Source organism: Oryzias melastigma, linkage group LG13 (assembly GCF_002922805.2).
Source record: "Oryzias melastigma strain HK-1 linkage group LG13, ASM292280v2, whole genome shotgun sequence".
In the NCBI taxonomy this organism is placed as follows: domain Eukaryota; kingdom Metazoa; phylum Chordata; class Actinopteri; order Beloniformes; family Adrianichthyidae; genus Oryzias; species Oryzias melastigma.
This window is the reverse complement of record NC_050524.1, coordinates 4,657,992-4,681,753: the sequence shown is the minus strand read 5'-3', so window position 1 is coordinate 4,681,753 and position 23,762 is coordinate 4,657,992. Positions and strand designations below refer to the sequence as shown.

At 36.7% G+C, this 23,762-nt stretch overlaps 3 protein-coding genes across 3 annotated transcripts; 1 reads left to right on the top strand and 2 right to left on the bottom strand.

The window, feature by feature from the left end:
• Nucleotides 1–402: 402 nt before the first annotated feature.
• Nucleotides 403–4,394, top strand: aqp11 (aquaporin 11). The gene is made up of 3 exons (XM_024276613.2): nucleotides 403–1,307; nucleotides 2,250–2,366; nucleotides 3,838–4,394. The coding sequence occupies exons 1-3, from the start codon at nucleotides 689–691 to the stop codon at nucleotides 3,936–3,938; spliced, it is 837 nt and encodes a 278-aa protein (XP_024132381.1). The 5' UTR covers nucleotides 403–688; the 3' UTR covers nucleotides 3,939–4,394.
• A 204-nt stretch (nucleotides 4,395–4,598) lies between these two features.
• On the bottom strand, nucleotides 4,599–10,578 carry clns1a (chloride channel, nucleotide-sensitive, 1A). Its single transcript, XM_024276615.2, has 8 exons — nucleotides 10,424–10,578; nucleotides 8,918–9,054; nucleotides 8,704–8,838; nucleotides 8,094–8,204; nucleotides 6,767–6,772; nucleotides 6,294–6,467; nucleotides 6,071–6,137; nucleotides 4,599–4,792 (listed from the first exon to the last, which is right to left on the bottom strand). Coding segments are annotated over exons 1-8 (750 nt in total). The 5' UTR covers nucleotides 10,543–10,578; the 3' UTR covers nucleotides 4,599–4,791.
• Nucleotides 10,579–11,574: 996 nt separating this feature from the next.
• On the bottom strand, nucleotides 11,575–20,286 carry LOC112149633 (solute carrier family 35 member F2). The gene is made up of 8 exons (XM_024277451.2): nucleotides 20,157–20,286; nucleotides 19,035–19,210; nucleotides 16,206–16,333; nucleotides 15,978–16,137; nucleotides 15,199–15,355; nucleotides 13,845–13,897; nucleotides 13,235–13,389; nucleotides 11,575–12,570 (listed from the first exon to the last, which is right to left on the bottom strand). The coding sequence occupies exons 1-8, from the start codon at nucleotides 20,264–20,266 to the stop codon at nucleotides 12,256–12,258; spliced, it is 1,254 nt and encodes a 417-aa protein (XP_024133219.1). The 5' UTR covers nucleotides 20,267–20,286; the 3' UTR covers nucleotides 11,575–12,255.
• Nucleotides 20,287–23,762: the final 3,476 nt, after the last annotated feature.

The following is a 23,762-nucleotide window of genomic DNA, read 5'->3' as shown; positions in this document are numbered from 1 at the left end:
CAAATTTACTCATAAACATGCATACACAGGTAACAAATCAAGAATTACACACACAAATCCCGAGTTACACACAAACATGCAGAAAAAAGTTACAATTTAAGAATTACATACAGATCCAGTAAGACTATTTTCTCTCCAAAAAATAAAGGCATTTCTAGTATCTAATATTCAATGAAAATAGTTGATTTCATGACTTAGATTAAAACTAAATCGTTTATTTAGAATAAAGAGTTTTGATAATTAATTATCTAATTAATTAATTTAATTAATGAAGTAAAAAAAATACCCCCTGAAAGTTTTTTTTACTTGTTTAAATCGATTTAAATCCAGACTTTGCAGTGGTAAACATATTTGTCGCCAGCAGAGGGCGCCGTCCTGCAGCCGCTGTCCAAATTATTTGAAGTAAAACGTAAAAACTAAAATGATTAATAATGAGATAAACTCTTTTGATGGATTTCACTCTGGCTTTTAGCAGAAAAGAATGAGTGATAAAGTAAAACTTATGACCGCAGGTGCCGTTCTTCACTTCCGCACCATGTGAGTCACCGCAGCAGAAGCTGATTTGCTGGCGGCTCATCACCGCATCCTCCGGGACACAGAGGGGCTTTCCTCCGCTGATGCACAGACATCCAGCTGACGGAGCGAGCGGCTGAAGGAACACCGATTCCCGGCGTGGTGCACCGCGGTCATGAGTGCGGACGTGGCGGCGTCCCTGTCGGTGCTGGCGCTGGTCGTGGTTGTGAGTGAAGTGACCCGCAGACTGCTGATCGGGCCCCGCGCGGGCACCGGGCTCGCGGTTTACGCGGGGGAGCTGGTCTCCACCTTCCAGCTGTGCTGCTGCACGCACGAGCTCAAGCTGCTGTCGGACGTCGGAGGCATCGAGCCTCAGCTCGCGCTCACCTTCACCTACCTGGCGGCCGTGATCCACGGACTCACCTTCAGAGGCGCCATCGGGAACCCGTCAGGTGTGCTCGTGCACGCGTACCACGCCAAGCTCCCCGCTGGATGCGCACTGCGGCGGATCGCGTGCCAGTTCGCCGCGGCGGGAGCCGCGCGCGCCGCGGTGGGAGCCGCGCGCGCCGCGGTGCGGCTCGTCTGGGGGATCGGGCTGTCGGAGCTGCACGTGCGCCATCAGCTGCTGGGCTTCCGGTGCAGCAGCCCCATCCGCGCGTCCTTCAGCAAGGCCGCCGGCGTGGAGCTGGCGTGCGCCTTTGCGGTTCAGACTGTCATCACCTCCACGCACAGGCTGGAGGAGAAGTACCGCGTGCACGCGGTGGCTGCTGCCATCACCACGATGGTTTATGCAGGTTTGGTGACTCCAGTTTGGTTCACATTGTGGTGGGAGCTTAAACCGGTTTAGGGTTTTTACACTCTTAAAAAAGGTTGGGTTATTTTTTTTAACTCGATTCTTGGGTTATTCATGTTGGGATATATTTTTGGAGCATTTTACCCCAATTTATGTTTTTTCTTTAGTTAAAAAATAATTATTTTTATATTATACTCCTCCAGAACTGGACTTCTAGTTCAACCCTCCACTGACTAATCAGGGTCTGAGTAGTAAAAAAAAGTTAAAAAAACAAGTTTAAAAAAATACACTAGAAAATCTTTCATAAAACAAGACACGAGTTTGTAACTGTAACAATTCATTTTAACAGTAATTTGATCATAAGCCGTTTACTGGTCCGATTCAACAGCCTCAAACTGATTATGGACATTTTTAGTCAAAATTTCAACCTACATTCACATCGAGCATATGGGCACATTTAGCCCCTGGTGTTCACACTGGACAAGCAGGGAGGGGTTTCTCCTTTTTTTTTTTTTTTTACAGTCTACTAGTGCATGTCCACCACCTACAGTTGAAAGAGGTTTGGTGCTAAATGTCAAAGCGGTGAACATTTTGTGAATTTTCCTCCAGGTTTCCCATATATAAAAGACTTGGTGTCATAGAATTCCAGAAATTATTATTTTTTTTTTAATCAGTCTTTAAACGGTTGGTACTTCCGTGAATTAAACCAGACACCATCCATGCATCACTAAATCAGAGTCTCTGAATGTTCAAAGTTTGACCTGGTTCAACTTTAACACACGTTCTATGGTATCACCGCTGCTTTGAAAGAACACGACAGAAAAAGCAACAATTAACAAAACTAAAGCAGCACTGAAATATAAGATGTTTGTCGTTTATGCATTTCTTTCTCATTTCAGTGAAAACATACGCCGTAAACTCACTGGTGTGTTACTGTGTGTAGGTGGCAGTGTCACAGGAGCAGTGTTTAACCCCGCGGTGGCCTTCTCCACCCAGTTCTCCTGCACTGGAAAGTCCTTCCTGGAATACTGCTTCATATACTGGCTAAGCCCCGTTCTAGGTAAGTCAGACTGAAACCAAGGAAATTAAAGCCATGAACGGCATTGTTTGACCTGCCCTTACCTGCTAACCCTGCATTTGACTAAGTGTAAAAAAACACTTTTTTTTTTCAAAATTGCAGCTTTTCTGTTGGTTAAATCTCCATAGCAACCATTTTATTTTTTGGTCGCCTGAAAATGACTAACAAGTCTATGTAATTTATAGAAGAATCGGACAAACTAAACTTTTGGATTTCCTTGGCAACGGAGGTTTTTTGTTAGCCACGCCCACATTCCTAATATGTTTATGTTGTATGTTATCTCATTTTGTTCAGCTTAGGCCAGGGATTCATGTGTAACATTTTCACATTAGTCTGGTCAAAAATGTGCGAGGAACAGAGGAATGCCACGATAACTCCAGTCAAAATCCACAAACTTCCAACGGTAATATTTTTGGAGTAGCTTCCCGGTGATGCTCAGCAAGTAGGAAGGGTAAAGGCTGAAATCTCTATTGGGAGAGTTTACATTTGTAGAAGGGATTAAAGGGGATTGTTATTTTTATTAAATTCAAGATGGTGGCCTCTTTCCGAGGTCAAAGGTCGACAAAATTTGGGGGGTGGTTGCAGATTTAACAAGGGAGCATGTGTGTGGAATTGCGTGAAAATCAAAAGTTTTCTTTGCCAATATTGTGAAAACATGTAAAATAAATAAAAAAAATCACCAAATTTCCCACTTTGCCATGACATGGCTACCAAGCTGTGGCCATCCCATAATAATTTCAAGGTGTATGCAAATTTTGGTCAGTTTTGAGTCTGTGGCGAAGGGGATTTTTCACTCACTCAAAGGTGAGACAGAATTAATTCAGTTTATCTGATCTTCGTGTCAAGTAGCCTATGTATTTGTTTCTATAGTTTTCTCACTAAAATATGAGACCTCTATTTATATTTTAGCTTAAAAATACCAAACTTTTGTCTCAGATCAGAGTCAGATGAATGAAGAAGTCTTTTATATGTTTGATGGAACATTTTGAATTTTTCAAATCTCTGTATTTCACTGTAATGAACAATAAACATTGTTTGAAACAATCCGTGTTAACTGTTAAAATCCAAACCTTCACTGCGTTCCTCTAAAGCTTCATTTACTCGATTTATGGTCATTTTAAAGACCTGCACAGCCGTCACACCGTCACTGCCTGTGGCCGTCAATGAGACACATGTCAATGCAAATCTGTTAAGCAGCTTAAACAAAAGAAATGATGACGAATTTGTTTGAGTCTCAAACACATTCAGTCTTTAGGCAGCTCAAACAGGACGAGAGGAAAACTTAACGTTTTAGGGGGTTGTGTGAAATAAAAATATATTCTTTTACTATTTGAGCCTCATCTAAAATTTTATTTGTCCAGTCAGGACAGATTAAGACAAAAAAATTAATTTACAAAATATATTTCTTCAGAATAAAAGCTTGTTTTTGTTCATCTGAGACTTCCCGTTTCAGGTATGATGAGCTCAGTGCTGCTGTCTGACAAACTCACAGCTGTTTTGTGGAGGACATCCTCGCCTCCACATCTTCCTCTCAGCTCCAAGAAGAAGACGTGAGCCCTGAGGAACACCTCCTCACCAACATTGGATGTTTCCGAATGACTGCTGAGGAGCAAACGGCCACTGACACGCACTTTGCTTTGAGAACTGGACTGATTTTACATGCGAATTTTCATAATAAAAGCACGCGTAGGAAGCCAAGCACAAAATGAAATCGTCTAATTTTGAAATGTCACAAGAAAATTCCACTTTTTCAGAATTTTACTCTTTTGAAATGAACATTTTTAGCTTGTCTTTGATTTTCAGCTTCTGCATACGTAAAAAAATGTCAAGTTATGTTTCCATTAAAACTATAAATCTAATAATCACATGAATAGTTCGTTGTAGCAACTTCTAGTTGAGTTCAATTAAAAGAAAGTGCACTGCAATATATTAAAATAAAACAAAGTGCATTATGGGGAACTGCTGGTTTAATAAGTGCCTTTGGGTCTCAATAAAAACTGTAAATTTCAATCTAACTTCTGAAAATGGTTGTACTTATAGACACTTATCTATTAAACATGAAGCACAAAGATGTACAAAAACTTAGTATTTATTGATAATTACTAACAAACACAATGTATTCCAAACATGTAAATCAGTTAAATGATCATTAGGTACAAAACAGAAACAAAATCCACTAAATGTTTTTCTGTGCGATCAAAGGAATCTGCATTTTTGCTGTTTTTTTACTCCATGTCAGTAATATTACTACCACTACCACATGGTAGTACTGTATCAACACTGTGCTGCGTTTACTCGGCTTAAGCACCACAAGTTATGATGATAAAGATCTGTTTAGTACGCGAAATGTGAGAGCAGGAAGGAAGCTGCAGAGCTTGGATCCACAGAGCAACGCTGAGACGACTCACCTGCACAAAAACACAAGAATTAGGTTAAAATACTGTTTTCTCTAAAGGGGAAGAAAAATGGCTTAAATTATGGTAAAGAGTGTAAATAAATGAAAGTTGTGACCGGCGTATGACCTGCAGGTGCTATCCCCCCCATACATGCCCCTCACTTTCCCCCTCTGCCCACCCCCTGGTCAAAGCTGCAAAATAGTAGCTTTGTGTTGGTTTTATCTCCATAGCAACCATTTTATTTTTTGGTCCCCAGGAGGTGATGAACAGGTTTATGTCATTTTTAGAAGGATCTGCAGAAGTAAACTTTTGGATTTCCTTGACAACTGAGGTTTTTGTTCCCCACGCCCATCGTTTCATTCAGCTCCAGTGAGGGATTCATGAATTATTTACATTTTCCAAATATTCTGGTAAATATTCCGATTCTGATGCAGAATAAATAGCAGTAGCTTACCAATGAGTTAGAAGGTGATGGACAAACTGAAATTGATGGGAGGACATTTCTAGAAGGTACTGAAGGTAAATTTCCATCTTTTCTGAGGTCAAAGGTCAATTAAATTTCAGCTTTTCTAAAAGGCTATGATGACTTCCTTCTCTACTTACTACTTTGTGCACTATTAGAGAGCATTTGACATTTTGTAGTGCTGTTCCAAAATGGAGTGCCCAAGAAATTTCCCAGAAGTCTTTGCAAAAAGTCTGTGTTCATCGATGCTCACTAGGCTGGTGAATATTGACCACAATGCATTGCGTTTGAACAATTTTTGAAAAATGAAAAAAAAATTTAAATGTGTTTACATTTTTGATAAAACATTAACATTTTCATGATCAGAACACCATGGATCCCCGAATAGTCATTGTGTTTTTCTGTAGCATTTATTTGTATAAAATTTGCATAAAATTCAAAATGTTGAGTCTCGAAATCAAAAACACTTGGATGGAAAATAATATTTCGGGGCATAAAATTTTCCTGTTTGAAATTTAGGGGTTAAAAAAAATTGGATATAAAATTCAAAGGTTTAAAAATTCTGAATCTGTTGGTACAAAAACGTCCTTATCGCAGTGACTTTCAAATAACACTTTTGACACACCGAATCATCTCTGCAAGGACATACAAGACATTACTGATGCAAAGCTGCTTTCTCCACATCAGAATCCAGTGGTATTACGTTAATGACATAAACGGTTGAAGAGTTACTGTAGCCAAAAGAACGTAGCTAAAACTCTGGTGGTAGAGAACAGGTTTCTGAGAAGGCGACCTTTTCTAGTATGTTGGATCACATGGAGACTTACTAGTGTTCAACGTCTGCATCCTCAAACTGACCGGCCTCCGTCATTTCAGCATCGACCTCCATCCCATCTGTAACAAAACATTCCACATGTCAGCTAGAATACCTGCAACAGGAATAAATCAATTAAAGTAATTAATCAATCAAACACAAGAATAACTTAAGAAATCGTTTCATGTCAGCTTCATCGCTTTGTGTTTAGAATAAAAAAAGTTCTGGACTCAAACCTTCAAACTCAGCCTTGCTCTCTTCAGTTCTCACGCCGGCCATGTGGTACTGCTGAGCCACAGACTGAGCCAGCATTCCCTCCAGCCTCTCCAGCGTGGCCTGGCCCTCCTGCGTCAGTGAAGACAGACCCTCCTCGCAGGTGTAGAAGGTGGGGATGTCCGCATGGCCGTACTCTGGAGGAAGACGGGGAATGGAAGACTGCATCATGAGCACGATGACTTCTTTGAGTTCAGGATATGCAAAACTTTAAAATGTTGATTTATTCTGTATTAAATCAAACTATATGGAAGCTAAATCCAAAACATGGATCTTATTAGATTTTTTATTTAAGTTAAAATGCATCAAACTAAATATCAAGTCACACCGTGAGGAGAGAAAATACATTTTTAAGCATTTTTAACCATTTTGCTCTTTCGCTGAAATAAGCAAGAATGTTGATGCTCCGATTCAAATGAGAAATCTGAAGGTTTACCTGCTTCTGCATCCGTGGATTCCAGATACGACAGTCAGGAAAGAAAAACAAACAGAAATCCAAGTCAGAAAACATTTTTTAGGCATTAATGTTGACACAAATCTTCATGTTCACTTGATTCAGTGCAATTTTGTACAGTTTTTTGTGTCCTGCGTCCTGATTGGCTGCTGACCTTGATAATTATTAATGCATGTCCTGTACACAGTGTGTTTAGTTAGCCAAATCTACATAAATCTTCAGTTGTGATCAGATCGTTGTTTTAATTCTATAAAACTGGACTTGTTTCAAAACCAGGTTTGAACTTGGAGAGTTTAAACATGAGAAAAAAGTGAAAATGTTCATGTATGCCTGAGAAAAGTGTGTAGTGAGTAGTTTTACAGCCTTCACACATCTATAGTCATGGGAATAAATTAAGTACTTAGCAGATATCAGCATTTGTGGGTGTTTTTTAGAACAAAGTCAGAATAATTGAAGGACTTCCATGCTGAAATATTGGGACGACTCTCAAAGTTTAAGGTCCAGACAATAAAGAGTTTAGGAAAAAAAAATGTTGAAATCAGAATTTTTTTTAATTTTTATAATTATATACTTGCGATCTGCTCTAGAAAATTTCTGGTGAAAATATTCATGATATTCAAGATTGCTGGTTTGTGATCTTAACAAATGTAGTACAGTGTACTACAAATACAAATCATACACAATGTATTTATTGCTCTAAAATGCAGAATATTGTATATTTTAAGTCTTTACCTTAAAAAAGCAGAATGTGCTACTGTCAAAGGAAGTAAACAAATCTTCAAAATAAAGTGTCAGTGAAGATTTCCATTTTTATAGTAATAATATTTAGTGTTTATTTTTTAATTTGAGACAAGTTCTGAAAAAAATGAATTTGCTTTCAAACACTGTAGCTTTGGCTTCAGTGTTATTAATATACATTATTTATACATTATTTTTAACTCTTCAATTGTTGACACAATTAACGTAATTCCAGTGGATTCTGCACCAGAGAAAAGCAACTTTTCATACCTGCATCCAATGCTTTAGAAGTGTTACATATCGGAACAAAGCAGGTAAGAAAAAACACTTTTCTGAATGTGTTGAGGTTTGATCTATGAGACATTGAGCTTGATTAGTGAATCAGATCGATCCACAGCCCTGATTTTAATCACAAAGAACTGATGTTTAAAAAGCAAGAAAATTAAGTTTTGTATTTGAGATTTATCTTTTAAGTGTCACCACTGCAGTGATGTATTACAGCAAAAATAAAATCAATAAAACAAGAAAAAACCTTTCAAATGAATCATCATTGATTAAAGTCTTTCCTTACCGGCTTCCTCGACGTTATACTCCTCTCCTTCAAAGTCGTTGTCTGAGTCTTCATCTTCGGGGTCTGGATGCAACGCCTGGCACTCACACATGGCCGAGAACATGGACTCCACTGAAACACACAAACTGAATGTTACACTCATGTTTTTGATTCTCAAAATTAAACATCCGCCTACTTTCATTTAAGCGTTGTACGGAACGTACCGGTCAGAATATCTCGAGACACTGAAAACGATATTACCTCTCGAGACAATAATAATAATACTTAAAAAACATCCCCCAATTTTATTTTATTTTTGAGACTGTGAGACTTCAAACTCAGTCACAGAGACACAGAAACACAGTGGAAGCAGCTGTCACAGAAAACACAGCCCCCAGAGTGAGAGTGATTGAGCTTCTGGAAACGAGAGAATCTCAGGATTATCTCATGAACATTTAGACGTGTAACTGATCATCCTAAAACATTAGCTGGTAGCTCCTCCTACATGTGGCCGCAGCGTCAAGCTCAGCCAGGCGGCGAGCAGTGAATTCGCCACGAGGTGAGAGAGGGGCGGGCCACGTGAATTTGACACCGAATCGCATTCGGAGTGAACAGATAACAGATCACTCACATGAAGCTTTGTCTCTGGGAACAAATCGAATTTCTGTGATCACGTCCTCTTCATCCCCGTTGCTGCTGTCACTACCATCATCATCATCACCATTCTCGTCTTCTGCTTTCTCAGTCATTTCAGCTTCATCCTCACCTACAAGGAAATTAACAAATGAATTCACACAAAAAACATTTAACACGAAAGTAGAAAAAGGTTCTGAAGGTTTTCTTACCGCCTAGCTTTCCGTTGACCATGACGTAGAGATGCTCCTCGGGGTAAGCGCTGACGTCTCTGGAGATGGCATGTAAGCTGATGGAGGGGTATTCCAGAGAGAAACCCATCCCTGAGCCGTCAAACCACGACAGGCGCCTGAGACAAACAAAAACACGGAAGAAATCAGTTTCAGAAAAGTCTAGTGTTAAGTTCACTAAAGGTGTTGGAGCAAATAATGCACAATAAGATCATTCTATTGAGTTTTTTTTTTAATTCACTTCTTTCTATCCAATGATTTATCCACAAAAGTCAGATATGAAATATTATCATTAAATAATTATCTTACGAGTTGTAAAAGAGAAGCTCAACCCATAAAAAAGTCAGATTTCCTATGTAAATAATTGAACTAAATTAAATTTCATCAAATGTATTCATTAATTGTTTCTTTAGAACTTCAGATCTTAAGTATTTGTTCAGTTTTATTACAAGGGTAATATTAGGGGAACTGGGGTGGAGGGAGGAATCAGGAGAGGGTGTGGTGCTAATTTTGTAGAAAAGTCCAGTTTTAAAATTTTCAAAATTAAGAAATAATTGTCTATTTTTAAACACTACATTTTCTAAGAGCATTTTACTGGTCCTTTGTGCTTCAACAGGAATAAGGGGTACTAAACAAATAAAGTTTGAAAATAAAAAAGCTATAAAATCACAAGACCATTATTGCCATACCATTATTTTAAAATAAAAATTATTACATTTAAAAGAATTAGTAAAATACAGTATTTTAAAAATAAAGTATAAAGTGCATCAAAAATGTTTATCTCTTAACATCCTAAATAAACCTGGAAAAAACAACATAGGTATATTTTATGTTAAACCTGTGTTTAGTCCAGATTAGTTGGTATTTCCAAACTGTTTTTATCTTTCTTTGTTCTTGTTTATTGTTTTTAGAGGGAAAAATAGTGTAGAAATTACTTTATTAATGAAGTAAAACAGGAAGAAATAAGAAGTTCATGTCTTTCTGTCCTGGTTTTACTGCCACACAAAAAGTAGTATGTAGTTAATGTAAATGTATTATGTAAATATATTATGTAAATGTTTTGTGGGTTTGATAGAAGCAAAATAACCAACAAAAATAATATTATAGGGTTACTTCAGTTCAGAACATCAGGGTTAGAAATCAGTTTATCAATTAAAACATGTTTAAAATAAAATGGACTCTAATAACCTTATTAATTCATTTAATTATACTTTTATCCTAATATCCTCCGTGTGTGTATAGTTAACTACCTACAGTTTGACAGCAGAAAATAAACTACAATGCTGTCACATGAACATAACTCCGACTTGACGTTTTATTTTGAAAAGGTTAACTCCGGAAGCACTTCCTGCGTTCTGAACTAGTACTTTTTTAAACTGCATTTTATCATCAAACATACCGTGTAAACATAAAGAGATGACTGAAAAGAACATTAAGATTGGCCTCCAACGTGTAGCGACCAAAACACGCGCCACGTGGATCACTTACGTTTCGGCGACGTACAGCGTGCCGCAGCCCAGCACCTGTCCGCTCAGCACCGCCGTGGTGTTTGCTTCCTCGCGCCGCACTCCCTCGGTGGGAGGACGGAGGTTTCTCACCAGAACCATCGTCCGTTTCACCGTTAACGTGGACCCGAACCAAGCCGAACTTCTTTGAAGCCCAAAGGAAGCGCGGTGACCTACTTCCGGTATCAAAGCGGGATAGTTTAACTGCAATAGGCCTCTGCGTGAGACAAATGCACGAGTCACGACGGGATAATTTAAGAAAAATCACAACAGAAAGCGATAAATATGAAACAGCCAGACAGGGAGCTGTTGTTGATGCTGAAATATCGCGGTTTTTCCCCCCACACGTCAACAAATCACGTGACATGCATGTCCCCATTTGTGGCGTATGTTTTACACTCTGGCGGCTGTTGTCCTGAACTACATCCATTCAAAACTTATTCTAATAAATGAATGACTTTTCTGAGCAATGTTTTTGGATTTTTTCATAAGAAATACAACTTTTTTTAATGCACCTTTAATAGAAAATTATTATTTAAAGCCTGAAAATTCAGATTCAAATTTTTTTAAGTTTTTAGGTTTTTTTAGCATTTCAAAATCTGATGGTGAGATAAACAATGTTTAAGTCAAAACTTGTTGTAAGTTTCCACACACTTTCAGACTTTTTAATAGACACAAATATATACAGATTTTTTTAAATCTTGAATTATGAACTTTTACTTTTTTTCTCTAATGAAGTCCTTCTAAAGGTGAATCAGGAAGTCTGCAACCTGAGGCTCCAGAGGCACGTGTAGTGCTTTTATCCTTCCATTGTGGCTTTGAAAAAAAATCTAAGTGTTTCAATAAATAATCGATTGGTAATTTTGATTAATTGGTTAATTAGGCTTTGTTATGCTTAGATTTTTAACTGCTCAGAAAATGGATCAAAATGATAGTAAAAGATTTAATTTACATTTAGAATGGTTGTTATTAGAATAAGATATTCTTACACCATCTGAACCATTTTCTAATTGATAATTTTACACAAATGTCATGTTTGTATTTGATATTATGTAAAAGTATGACAGTGGACCAAAGCCAAAATGATCGAAAATACAATGTTTGACTTGTTCAATTTTTTTAATTCAAGTAAATTTGCAGCAGAAGGAGAGTCTAATTTGACACAAGATGGATTTTATTTTGAAAGGAACTTGTAGGTGCTGCTATCAAATTAAAATGAGCTTAAATTGTTACACATTCCAAAACAAACATCCCTACAGAAGACATCAATAAATGGAATGGTTTTCAGCTTAATCATTTCTATACAAAAATACAAAACACTTGATTCAATACTTGTAAAAAATTAAATATACATGTTATAAATGAAAGATTTACCAGACACAAATACATACAATTTGTACTTTTCTAGATAATGAAGAAAATGACCCAAACAGCCTTTTTAGCATCACAGGATGCAGACATTTCTAAGAATCTATAAGTCGTATTAACCACTATTTAGCAGCTAGAATAAACTGGATGTTGCCCAGTATGATATGAATTTGAAAAGGTACCAGGTGTTCATGTCTGAGTACAAAACTGTCATCTGGATCAGAACCACTGAGTTTGGTCCAAAGATGCATAAAAAAATAGAAGAATAGTGTCTCACTCGTGATGTTTACGAAAGAAGAATATTTATTGGTCAAAAATCAAAAACAGTTTATGTCTGACAAAGTAAAGAATAAGACTAGTATAAGTGTTGCAGGCTAAAAAAATAAAACCCAACTCAATAATTATGAGTTTGAAGATGATTTTTTTCAGGGCCTCTCGTGTTGCTGTTCACATTTTAGTGCTGTGTCGAACTCCAGCCGCATCTTCACCACCGTTTTCTTCTCCGAGGCTTCTCCTCTTCTGCTTTCTTATCCGTACCTCATCATCTCTCAGGTCCATATCGGTGGGGATTCCAATAGACACTTCTTTACTGGAGATGTCATCCTGAGTAACTGGGTTGTCGTGGCAACCATCCTCACAGATGGAGGAGGAGGAGGAGGAAGAGGTGGTGGGCTCTGCAGGCTTGGTAACAGTTGGGACGGCATTGAAGGTGATGAAGCCAATCAGGATGACCACGAGGGAGACCAGGTAGAGTCCAGAGAACTGTGGAGGGACAGAAGGTTCTAATCAAACACATCAATCTACGTGATTATCAATTCTGAATTTTTAAATATTTGATTTTTTTAACCCTTAATTTTATGCCCTAAAATATATATATATATATATATATATATATTTTATATTTCTGTGTTTTTAATTTTGAGACTGAACTTCTTGATGGCCCAGAAATTTGATGAATAGAAATCGATGGAAGAAAAACAATTTTTTCTGTCTCATTGGAACAACTAGTCAATCTAAGAGCACATCGATATCCAGCCAATCAAATCATGACGCCGACATGATGGCTTAATCCATTTCACTGATTTATGTTAAATAATAATTGGTCTTAAATTTTCTTTTAGACACTTATGAAGTATTCTGCTCGGGGTCCCTAGAGGGTTGGGGGCCTCAGGCGGTTGCCTATTCTTTGACTAATGGTAAGTCGGCCCCTGCTTCCATTAGGGGAATTCATTATTGAAAATCAAATTTCAATGGAAATGCAGCTTGTAAGTCTCTGGTCACTGAACCGCGGGCGCCACGAGATGTTTGAGCAAAGTTTCTGTCATGATGTTTCTTTTTCTTAATAGTTCCAAGGAACAGTGATGGTAAAGAAAAATAAAATTCTCTCCAGTCTGTTCTTGTGGAGTCAGAGTGATACGACACTCACGCTGTAGTGGAACAGGAAGATCCCACAGAAGAGGCTGAACAGGTCGGCGGTGAGCAGCGACAGGTTGACGGACGTGGCGCTGGTCAGTTTCACCACGATGGGCATGAAACTGTACAAAGCATACATGCAGAGAGCAAATGCACCGAACAGGAGCCCTGAACGGAGAGAAAGACGATCAATCAAGTCATTTTCTTGATGGAACGTAACAGTTTTTAGATGAAGTTCTTTTCAAGTGAAAGCATAAATTTAAAGCTGTGGACACGGCTTGAGACACACATTCAAGAACATGGGGGTTCTTGGGGAACGCTCGTTAAACCGATGGTGTTTACAAAACTGGACTAACAGGGAGGCGTTTCTTCTTCTTCTTCTCTTTCTACTGTTTACTTGTGCATGTCCACCACTGTAAAAAACAAGACTCAGACTGAAAACAGTCATGGAAACTAGTACAGCTACGCATGAACGTGAGAGTTTAGAAACCTGAAAAGTGTATTCACATGGATTTTGTTGAAAGTGGCTGCTTGAACACGACGCTGATTGCGGTGTGAACGCAGATTAAAGTTTATTCACGTCAATACAAATTCTGCTCAGAATGCACAGAGAAAGTTCTGACCAATTTCCCAGCTCCAGTTGATGGTTGAGACGGCCTTTCGCTCCAGGATGACCCTGAGTAATAGAAATACAAACGATATATTAAACAAATAATATTAATATAAAAAAAAGCAAAAAAGTTACATTTTTGGGAGTTTTTATTGATGAAAAAATAACGTGGAAATCTCAAATCAACAATGTCAAAAATGAAAATAGCAAAAGAAGTTTCAGTATTACACAAACAATTCCCTGTATCCACTATTCAACTCCTTGATTGTACCATACTTGAACTATTGCATATAAGTACAACTTATAAAACAAATATTAATCTACTTTACATTTTACAAAAAAAGCAATACGAATTATTGCAAAAAGTAATTATAGTGACCCAACTTATCCATTATTTTTTAAAATTAAAATGATAAAAACCCTGTTAACTTGAATATTTTTAAATGTATACATGGTGTAAATATGAATTGCCTTACTTCTAATTTAATGAAAAGATACATAAAAAGAAAAAAATAAATATTATTTGAAAGGGAACGAAATATTTATCAAATCAAAACACAGATTTTGATTGAATAAATTGCATAGATTTAGCAAAGTAATAAAAATATCAAGTTTTAAAACCTATATTTAAAATAGTGTAATTAATCAGGGGTGTCAAACTCAATCACACAGGAGCCAAAATCCAAAACACAACTTAGGAACAAGATAAACATTCATTGAAAACACTAAAACTACATTTTTAAAACATTAAAAACAAAATTTTTTAACATTATTATGAATAATAAAAATGCAGGAATATAATTCCAGTATAAACCAACTTAAAGCTTTAATAACTTTTGATATTTTACTCTCTGTAAAAATATATTTTGTAACATCTGGTCATTGATTGCAATATAGTAAAATGATCTTGAAGGCTGGATATAATATAATATAATATAATATAATATAATATAATATAATATAATATAATATAATATAATATAATATAATATAATATAATATAATCCGACCCTTGGGCCTTAACTTTAACACGTGATATAAATCTATTATAAATAAAAACTATTCATACCTGAGGTATTGTATTCTGCACTCCTGATTGATAGTAATTGTAAATATTTGTTCTTTCTTTCCCCAATCTCTCTTTTTGTGTCCGAAATCTGCAGAATGTTTTATGTTTTTCTTTATTACTGATTTTTTTATTTGTTAAAAGTCTTTTTTCTTTCTGTCCCATTTTCATTTTTTCTTCATGTTGGAGCTTCCATCTCATGGTTGTATTGTATGTTTTTCTTTTTTGTTTTGAATACAAATGAAAATGTAAATAAATAAAATAGCATCCGAGGAAGTGTGAATGTGAGAGACTCACTCACATCTGTATGGTGCTGATGATGGTGCCGAACAAGCCGAGCATGCCCAGGAACTCCACCCTGCTCAGGTTCTTCACCGTGTACTCCTGAGCCACGTTGGACACGGCGTACAGCGCGGCGCTGAGCAGCACCAGGGCGTCACCCAACAAGATGTTTGAGGCTGTGGAGAGAACAAGCATGACGAGAAATTGTTTTTATGACTAGTTGATGTGTCCAGCTCACATGAACTTACAAACATTTACACAGAGGGACAGAAAACCATACAAAGAAGAAGATATATTCAATTAAAATGTAAGAAAAAAAATACTTTTTTTTTTTCAAAAAACTATTTCAGCTAGGAACCTCAATTTATGTGAAAATAAACAAATATTTCCTTATAATTGAATCAAATAGTGAATCTATAACCTTATTTTGAATGGAATTATGGAAATTAATACAATTTTTGATGATATTCTACATTTTTAGGATGTGTCTGTATATATTTGCCATAATCTTACCAGATCAAGTGCAGATTATTTATTGAGTAGTAAAAAATTGAAGTGCTTTTTCGATTATCCTCAGACAACATTAACCCTTTACCACCTGAGGTGTCGCAAAATCTTTAACATACTGTAACTTATCAACCGTTAACACGATAACTCCAGTAGATTCTGAAGGAAAAAAGCGGCTTTTTTCCTTCAGAGTCTACTGGAATTATCGTGTTAACGTTTAAAAAATTACATTAAATCAAATAACATAAACACTGGCATTAAAGGGTTTAAATAAATCATCTGAATTCTTACTGGAGCCTTGGTCCCGTCCCGCCAGCAGGTCTGCCCCCACCATGGCCCCCACTCCCAGAAGACAGATCCCCACAGCTACATAGTGAGCCACCTTATATCGGGTCTTCAGAATCCACCAGGACAGCAGCATCAGGACGGGGATGATGAAGCAGTCCAGCAGCTGGAGCAGGAAGACAGTCAGCCTCACGAGGGCGCCGTGGAGCCACATCCAGCAGAGGAGTCACGTACCTGCACACTGGTCAGGGTGGTGTACTGGTACGCTTTCACCACAGTGTAGTTGGCCTCCACGTCCACCAGCCCCAGCAGGACGTACTTCCACCATCTTTTCTTCAGAATCTGCAAAATATTGCCGTCCCCTACATTTTAACGGGGATGCCCCCTGAACTCCAGCAGCTGAACACATTTGATTTAACCTCAAGATGATGCTCTGTGGGGAGGAAAATCTACTTATTCATCAGTAATTGAGAGAAAAAAGTATTTTAATCCCCATCAAACTGATATTTTACACCTAAAACAAACAAGAAAATGAAGAAATGCAACTTTTAAATACAAGATTTTTACTATAAGAAGTTAGAGCTTTTATGAACTAAATGGAAACAAATATAATTTAAACAAATAGAAAAAAATGTTATGTTTATTGCTTTGCTATCATTAATTTATTTTATTTTAATTATCTTACTTTAAAGAAATCCCTAAGTTTTTGATTTTGCAAATGTGTAGCTCTAAACTTTTAATGGTTTTTATTTTGGGGTGCTGTTGTTTTTTTCTTTGATGTAATATTGTTTGGTTGATTTGATTGTAGTCTGTAATCAATATTGCTGTTTTTTCGTAGTAAATTGTCCCTCAGGATATCTAAGTCACTAGTTTTTCAAGCTACATACACGTGTGATGCGTTTAAGAATGTGCATTAAGCAGAGTTAAAGCATTCTGCACTAAATGTGCTTATAGACAACAACATTCACACTGCACAAGCAGGGAGGGGCTTCTTCTTCTTTTTTTTACTGTTTATTAAGGGTGTATATTGGCAAGAGCCTGGCGATATAATACTGTTACGTCAACGATAGCAGTTTGAACTTAGCTTTAAACTCAGTCATTAATTTTGGTTTTATTATATGTTTTAACTGGTTTTATTTTTCTGTTTTTGGCTTAGTTTAGTTGTTTTTTGTGTATTTGGGGTATTATTTATCTAATATTTCTGTCCAATTTGCTCAAAGACTTGTGTGTTTTGATTGTAAATGATGCACTAATGTGGTCCATGTTTGCTGCTCCAGAGATCTTAGCATCTCCACAGTCTTTTATGATCATTATCTGCCTCGTTTTTCAGGACGGAGTAAATCATTTGCTTGCAAACAATCTGTGGGCACAATTTAATACCAAGAAAAACTCCATTGTAATAAATAATTACTAGTTTAATGATCAGGTCCTATTATAATTTTTTCATTAGTTTGAAATATTGTTTTTAGTCTTTTGTGTTGAGACATCCTGGATAAATTAGCTTTCCGTGAAAATGCGACTGGTTGATCTCCAGCACAGAACAGAAGTTGATAAGAGGAGCTTCATTTAGCTCTTTTTATTGCTTCATTTGATCTCATCTGGATTCTGTTAATCTCTTTTTACAAGGTAACTCATGCACAATGTTATAAAATGTCAATAATGTCATAAAAAGATTTTAATCAACAAATGTTAATATTGAACTTCAGAGACAAGACTGACGACTCTTTTTATGCAGAGTTTTACTCCTAGAATAATATAAATTATTTTCTCATTAAAACTAGTTTTGTTCTGTATTATAAAACTTTTCTCTGTCATTTCTAGTATTTTACTGGCAGCATTTTTTCTGGTAAAATACTTTTAGCAGTTTACTGCCAAATAAGGTCTTGTAAATTCCTCTACAGTACATTATTCTACAACTATAGTACATAACTGTAAAACTACAGTTGATTCTTATGGTTTTGTACAGCTCTTTTTTCATTTGATTACATTTAGTCACCAAGATTGGAGTAACTGTACTTTAAACAGGAAAAAAACTTACAAAATAGAGTTTGCAGCTGCCTAATAGATATAAACTAGCTAAGAGATCAATTAAACGTTTCCAGAATGTTCTTCAGCAGGTGATTTTTAAATAAAACATCCAGTTCTTTATTTTCCCATAATGCTCAGTTGATTACATTAAGTTTCAATGATTTTTCCTCTTTGCTTTTCCCAGTTTACGGTCTGCACGACTTAAAAACAGCAGAACACTGTCAAAAATGTCTCACAGTTTGCATTGCGGTTTGCCGGGTAATACAAAAGGAAAACAGTAAAAAGTGTTCATATTGTGGATGGTTCACTGTAATTTGTAAAAAAAAAGTTTACAGAAAAAAAATTTAAAGAAAAACTGTTAGTTGAAGAACTTCATGTTATCAAAGTTTGGCAACTTTTTCATCGTTGGTTTTCTAAACAATTGAACAATTTAATTGACTTAAGACATTTAAAAAGCCCCTTATAATTAAAAACATGTTTTTTTTATTAACTTTGGTAGTTTTTTTTCCATCCAGAAAGACTTAAAGTTTTTGTTGCTTTTATTTGAGCTTCACTTTTCATTTACTGATTCTTTTTAGTCTAAAATATTTTAAATCTTTTTTTTAATATTATCCACAGCTGGATCTTTATCTTTTAACTGTTTTTGATTCTGACATCCTTTATCACAGATGTTCCCTTCAGTGACTAATTTAAAAATAAAATAACAAACATTATCATATCTTTATTTTATCTCATAACATTTTTATTGAAGGAGAAAAATTATTCACTGGTTTTCTGGTGTTTTGTTTTTTCTGTCTATCTATACATAGCATATATATTTAGATTTTTGTAACATTTATATATTTTTATTCTATTTAATTTTTTTCTTCTCATTTCTTTTTATGCACATTTTGATTTTTCCCTTAATGCTCGATAAAGTTTTTCTGAAATCACCAACAGGTCTTGGATGTAAAGTATAAATGTTGTGATTTAAATGTGAATCATAATTAACAGCTTGATGCTTGGATCTCAGGTGTGTTAAATCCGGGCTGTTACCTGTCCTGCAGAGCAGCATGCTGGTGTAGGTGACGCACAGCAGCATGTAGTTCAGCATGCTCTGCAGCATGGGCGTGTCCACGTGGAAGTTTGAGGCCAGGTACTGGGAGGAGACCGCCGTTCCACAGATGAAGGCCGCCAGACCTTGACCCATGGCCAGCGTCTTGGCAAGCTGCCTGAAAAAATATATTTAAAACAAATCTTTTACTTGAATTTAACTGTTTTATATCACATGAAAGCCTTTTTTTTACCTCTTTTAGATTTTAAAACACTTAAATAATCTAAGTTATGATAAAATTAATAATCAATAAAGTTAAAGTTCAGCTTACTTGTACACAAAAATCTGCAGATTAATTTGTACTGTAAACTAATTTCCACTTTGGAGCCATTTTCATAACTTTATTTTCATTTTCAGACCCTAAAAATCCCTCCAAAAAATCAAGGTCACAGGTGAGTGAATATTGCAGATAAATACGTCTGCTCTGATTAAAATTCTCTGCAGTGATGTTGCATCACAGAAGTTTAAAATTCAAGCACGAAGAAGTCTTTGTAAATCAATAATAGAACAGAGTTTAAAGATTTAATGAACACAAAGAGATGCATCACTAGGAACCTGTAAGATGTAAACACAGATCAGCCTGAGAAATGATTCAAAAGATTTAACTCCAATAAAATCATCACCATCACCTTTATTTTTAAAGTGTCTCAACATAATTTAAAAATTGAGCAAATCGCTGTATATTAAAAGATTATACACATTTAAAACATGAATAAATGTTAAAGCATAAAGATCAATAAAAATTGTAAATAAAAAACTGTGACATTTAACCAAATCAGTAAACTATAGAAACATTTGGAAGCTTCATGATGTCGCGTGACTTTAATGTGATGCAGATGGACATTTTTAATTAAGCTAATAAGAAACTCAAGGGGACAACATTAGAGGATTAAAATTAAGTAAAAAACAATTACGTTATTCTCTGAATAAACTTATCAAGCAACGATTCATAATTTTCTTGATCATAATTAGATTTTTTTTAAAGTTTTTTAATCTAAACTACGTCTTGAACTCATAAGATAATTGTTTTGGGGAGTAAAATATTGTGCGTTTCTTGAGCTCACCAGGTGAAAACCTCTCTGGGGTTGAACTTCCTGATCTTCTGCAGGACTCCACATCTTTGCTCCTCCTGGCTTTCATTCTCAGATGAATTGTCTGATGGTTTATCTGCCATTCCGGCTCTGCAGTGATGGAGGAGTCCTCTCTGACTGTAACACTCACTGACTGACTGTCGAGTGTTCGGAGCTGAATGATTAACTGTCTCAGAGGACAAAGGTTATTCTTTTACTTATCTACATGTTGAAACCGAAGACAGAAAAAACAGTAACTTTCAGATAAAGTCTGATTATGTTTGATCGTCTCAAAGCAGTTGTTTTCCTTTCAGTGAGTTAAATTACCGTGAATTTCTGCTGAATAGATTGAAAGTTTGAGAGTAAATACAGACTTATATTATAAGTCCCCCTCCGATGAAAATCCAGTTATTTTAGTTTTTGACATGTATGTGTGGCATTTTTCTTGTGAAAGAGAACAAATGTAAGAAGAAATCATATAGTTTTGGCATTTCTGAGTATTTCTCCTCTATTGGTCCTTCCAAAGTTTGTTGATGAAGAATTGACAGACAAAAATCTTGTTTAGAAAAATTAAACAATTTGTTATAAAGTTATCAAAATTTTGGATCAAGTAGTGCAGAGCTCTGAGTGTCCAGCAGCATACCAACAAGCAGTAAACAGGCTGAGAAATCTTTGTCTGGATTCCAGGGGCGGAGCTACAGGGGGGAAGGGGGGAGGGGGCAGCAGCTGCCACCCCAGCAAAGAGCTCCGCCCCCCTCACTTGTCACCCCAATTTTTGAGGCGATAATGACAAATACTACTTGATGCTGACAGAAGCGTTCTCGCCTAAAACTGGTTTTGCTCAAAATGCACCAAAATACCATCTGTATTCCTTCACTCCCGGTCATTAACTGTCAATAGGAAAGTTGGGAACCTTTTTCCAAATTATTTGTTTCTCTTAGGATGGTCAGAGGCGGAGCTCCATCCGTCATATATTGTTTACAAAGACCAACCTTGTGTCCGAATCACTATAAAGTGCATTAGGCCTATATACAGTGCACTATATAGTGCGTTCGCCCTTTTCAGTGCTGGCTGAATCATACATTAGGGATATAGACCACAATGCACTGCGGTCGAAAAATTCAGAACAAATAAACGTGTTTAAATGGAATATTTGAATAAACCAACCACATTTTCACCATCAGAACACAGTGGAGTCATAAATAAACGTCGTGAAATGTTCCTTTTTATTCTTTTTTTTTCGCTTCGTGAAATCGATGACGTCATATCCGGTCTTTAGAAAAAAACGAAAGAAAAGTAGTGAGCATCGTGTCCAAATTACCTTAAAAATCCAGGGCACTATATAGTCCCGCTCTTTGTCGTTTTTAAGCGGTATGGGGGGAATTCGGACAAAGCCCACTCTCTTATTTTTGGCTGAAAAATGGTCCAAGCTAAGGTAAATACCTAATGAATACTTTCCTCACTACCACAAAGCACTAGAGCACTTATTATAGATATTGTTAAAGATATTTGATGATTTGGGTTTGTCACGACTGCAGGCTAAAAAAATGCTCCGCCGTAAATGCGGCGCTGCATCGTTGTTTAATCAACACTCGCGCATATTTTCTTTAGAAACGTATCTTCCACACGTTGTTATATACAGAGAAGTAGTGTTAGAGAAGTACTCTGAGGTTTTTACAGAAGAGCTAGGAACACTTAAAGATGTAAAAGCATCAATAATGTTAAAATCTGATGTGCCTCCCAAAGCAGGCCCCTTCCATTTGCCATGAAAGAGCAAGTAAATAGGGAACTTAAAAGACTGGAAGAGGCTAACATCATCTCTCCAGTGAAGTACAGTGAATGGGCAGGACCCATAGTGCCAGTTCTAAAAAAAAGATGGATCACTCCGGTTGTCCGGAGATTATAAGGTGTCAGTTAACCAGGCAATAGAGACTTAGTCATACCCATTACCACGTCTAGAGGAGCTGTTAGCTACCCTTAGTGGTGGTAAAATCTTTTCCAAGATAGACCTAGCTGCAGCCAACCAGCAGGCTTTACTTAACAGTGACTCAAAGAGATGCACAACCATCAAGACTCACAAAGGACTATATGAGTACAATCGACTTCCTTTTGGAATCAGCTCAGCACCAGCCATTTTCCAGCGTATCATGGACAGTCTGATGAAGGATTTACCTGCTGTAGTTTACCATGATGATCTGGTTGTCACAGGAAATACAGAGGAGGCTCATCTGTCTAACCTGCAAAAAGACCTACAGCACTTACAGGAAAATTGACTGCATGTGAAACGCTCAAAGTGTGAGTTTGGCAAAAAGACGATAGAGTATATGGGACATGAACTGGATGAGACGGTTGTCAGACCCTCAAAAGAAAAGGTGAGAGCCATCCAAGGGGCTCCACCTCCAACAAATGTGACCAAGTTACAAGCCTTTTTGGGATTGTACAATTACTATGGAAGGTTTGTACCACAGCAAAGTACAGTGTTAGCACCCTTATACAAACTGCTGCAAAAGACCGTCACATGGAAATGGACTGAGGAGCAAAACACTGCTTTCCTTAAATGCAAAGAACTACTAGCAAGTGAGCAAGTCCTAGCCCATTACGATCTATTTCTACCACTCACTTTAGCTTGTAATGCTTCAGTATATGGCATCGGAGCAGTCATCCAGCATACCATGCCAAGTGGAGAGGAACGCCCTGTTGCCTATGCTTCACAGACATTAAGCCCAGCTGAAAAGAAATATTCCCTGATAGAAAAAGAAGCATTGGAACTGGTCTATGGAGTGAAGAAATTTCACCAGTACTTGTGGGGTCGGCATTTTACACTGGTGACTGATCACCACTCATTGGTTCAATTTCAATTTTATTCAATTCAATTTTATTTATATAGCCCTCTTCTGTGGTCCTTGTGAGGCTAGATTAATAAATTAATATTGATGTGTTTAAATATAAATTTAGATTTTCTATCATGGTTATTATTCAGATCAGTTCTGGGGTTCTGTTCTCTATTCTAATTTACTTCTCCTCTCTTCTATTCTCAAGGGCCCCTGTGTCTGCATGACTTATTATTATTATTAATTTATTTGACAGGGACATTGCACATTAAAAAGCATTCCTGCCAATGCACCAGAGTTAGCTCAAAAGCTATTTTTCATCTGGTGCCCCTGGATTGATGGTAAAATTGTCTCCCTATAAGAACAAAGTTAAAAACAAAATGTAATACAATTACAGTAAAAGCACAGTAAAAACATATAACATTTTTAAAAAGTTAAATAAGCACACAAATAAGATAAATTAAAAAAGTAAAAAATAAATGAGCAGACGCAATAAAATGAATCATAACAATGGGTTGTAAAATGGCCTGTAGAGTAATCAAATGCAAAAACGTACATTGAAATCATTTGAAAACAAGGAACATGCAGACATTTAAAGAGACCTGAGAATATTCTGGGTATTAAAATATTATATATGCTGACATGTCTGATGTGTCACCAGCCAGTTCTTAAGATGTTTTTTTTTCGACCTTCTGTCCCCTACCCCATCCCTGGCGGGGGTGCGGGGAACCTCGGCCTGGTGGTCTGGTCTCTTGGGTGCCGGTCTCCT

Excerpts from the sequence above, each read along its gene's own strand:
- aqp11 (XM_024276613.2), top strand. The coding sequence starts at position 689 with ATGAGTGCGGACGTGGCGGCGTCCCTGTCGGTGCTGGCGCTGGTCGTG. Across the intron at positions 1,308-2,249 it reads CACCACGATGGTTTATGCAG|GTGGCAGTGTCACAGGAGCA; the intron begins GTTTGGTGACTC and ends TACTGTGTGTAG. Across the intron at positions 2,367-3,837 it reads CTGGCTAAGCCCCGTTCTAG|GTATGATGAGCTCAGTGCTG; the intron begins GTAAGTCAGACT and ends TTCCCGTTTCAG.
- clns1a (XM_024276615.2), bottom strand. The coding sequence starts at position 10,542 with ATGGTTCTGGTGAGAAACCTCCGTCCTCCCACCGAGGGAGTGCGGCGC. Across the intron at positions 9,055-10,423 it reads ACGCTGTACGTCGCCGAAAC|GCGCCTGTCGTGGTTTGACG; the intron begins GTAAGTGATCCA and ends TGTTTGTCTCAG. Across the intron at positions 8,839-8,917 it reads GGTCAACGGAAAGCTAGGCG|GTGAGGATGAAGCTGAAATG; the intron begins GTAAGAAAACCT and ends ATTTCCTTGTAG.
- LOC112149633 (XM_024277451.2), bottom strand. The coding sequence starts at position 20,266 with ATGGCAGATAAACCATCAGACAATTCATCTGAGAATGAAAGCCAGGAG. Across the intron at positions 16,138-16,205 it reads CCACCCTGACCAGTGTGCAG|CTGCTGGACTGCTTCATCAT; the intron begins GTACGTGACTCC and ends TTCCTGCTCCAG. Across the intron at positions 13,898-15,198 it reads ATCATCAGCACCATACAGAT|GGTCATCCTGGAGCGAAAGG; the intron begins GTGAGTGAGTCT and ends TCTATTACTCAG.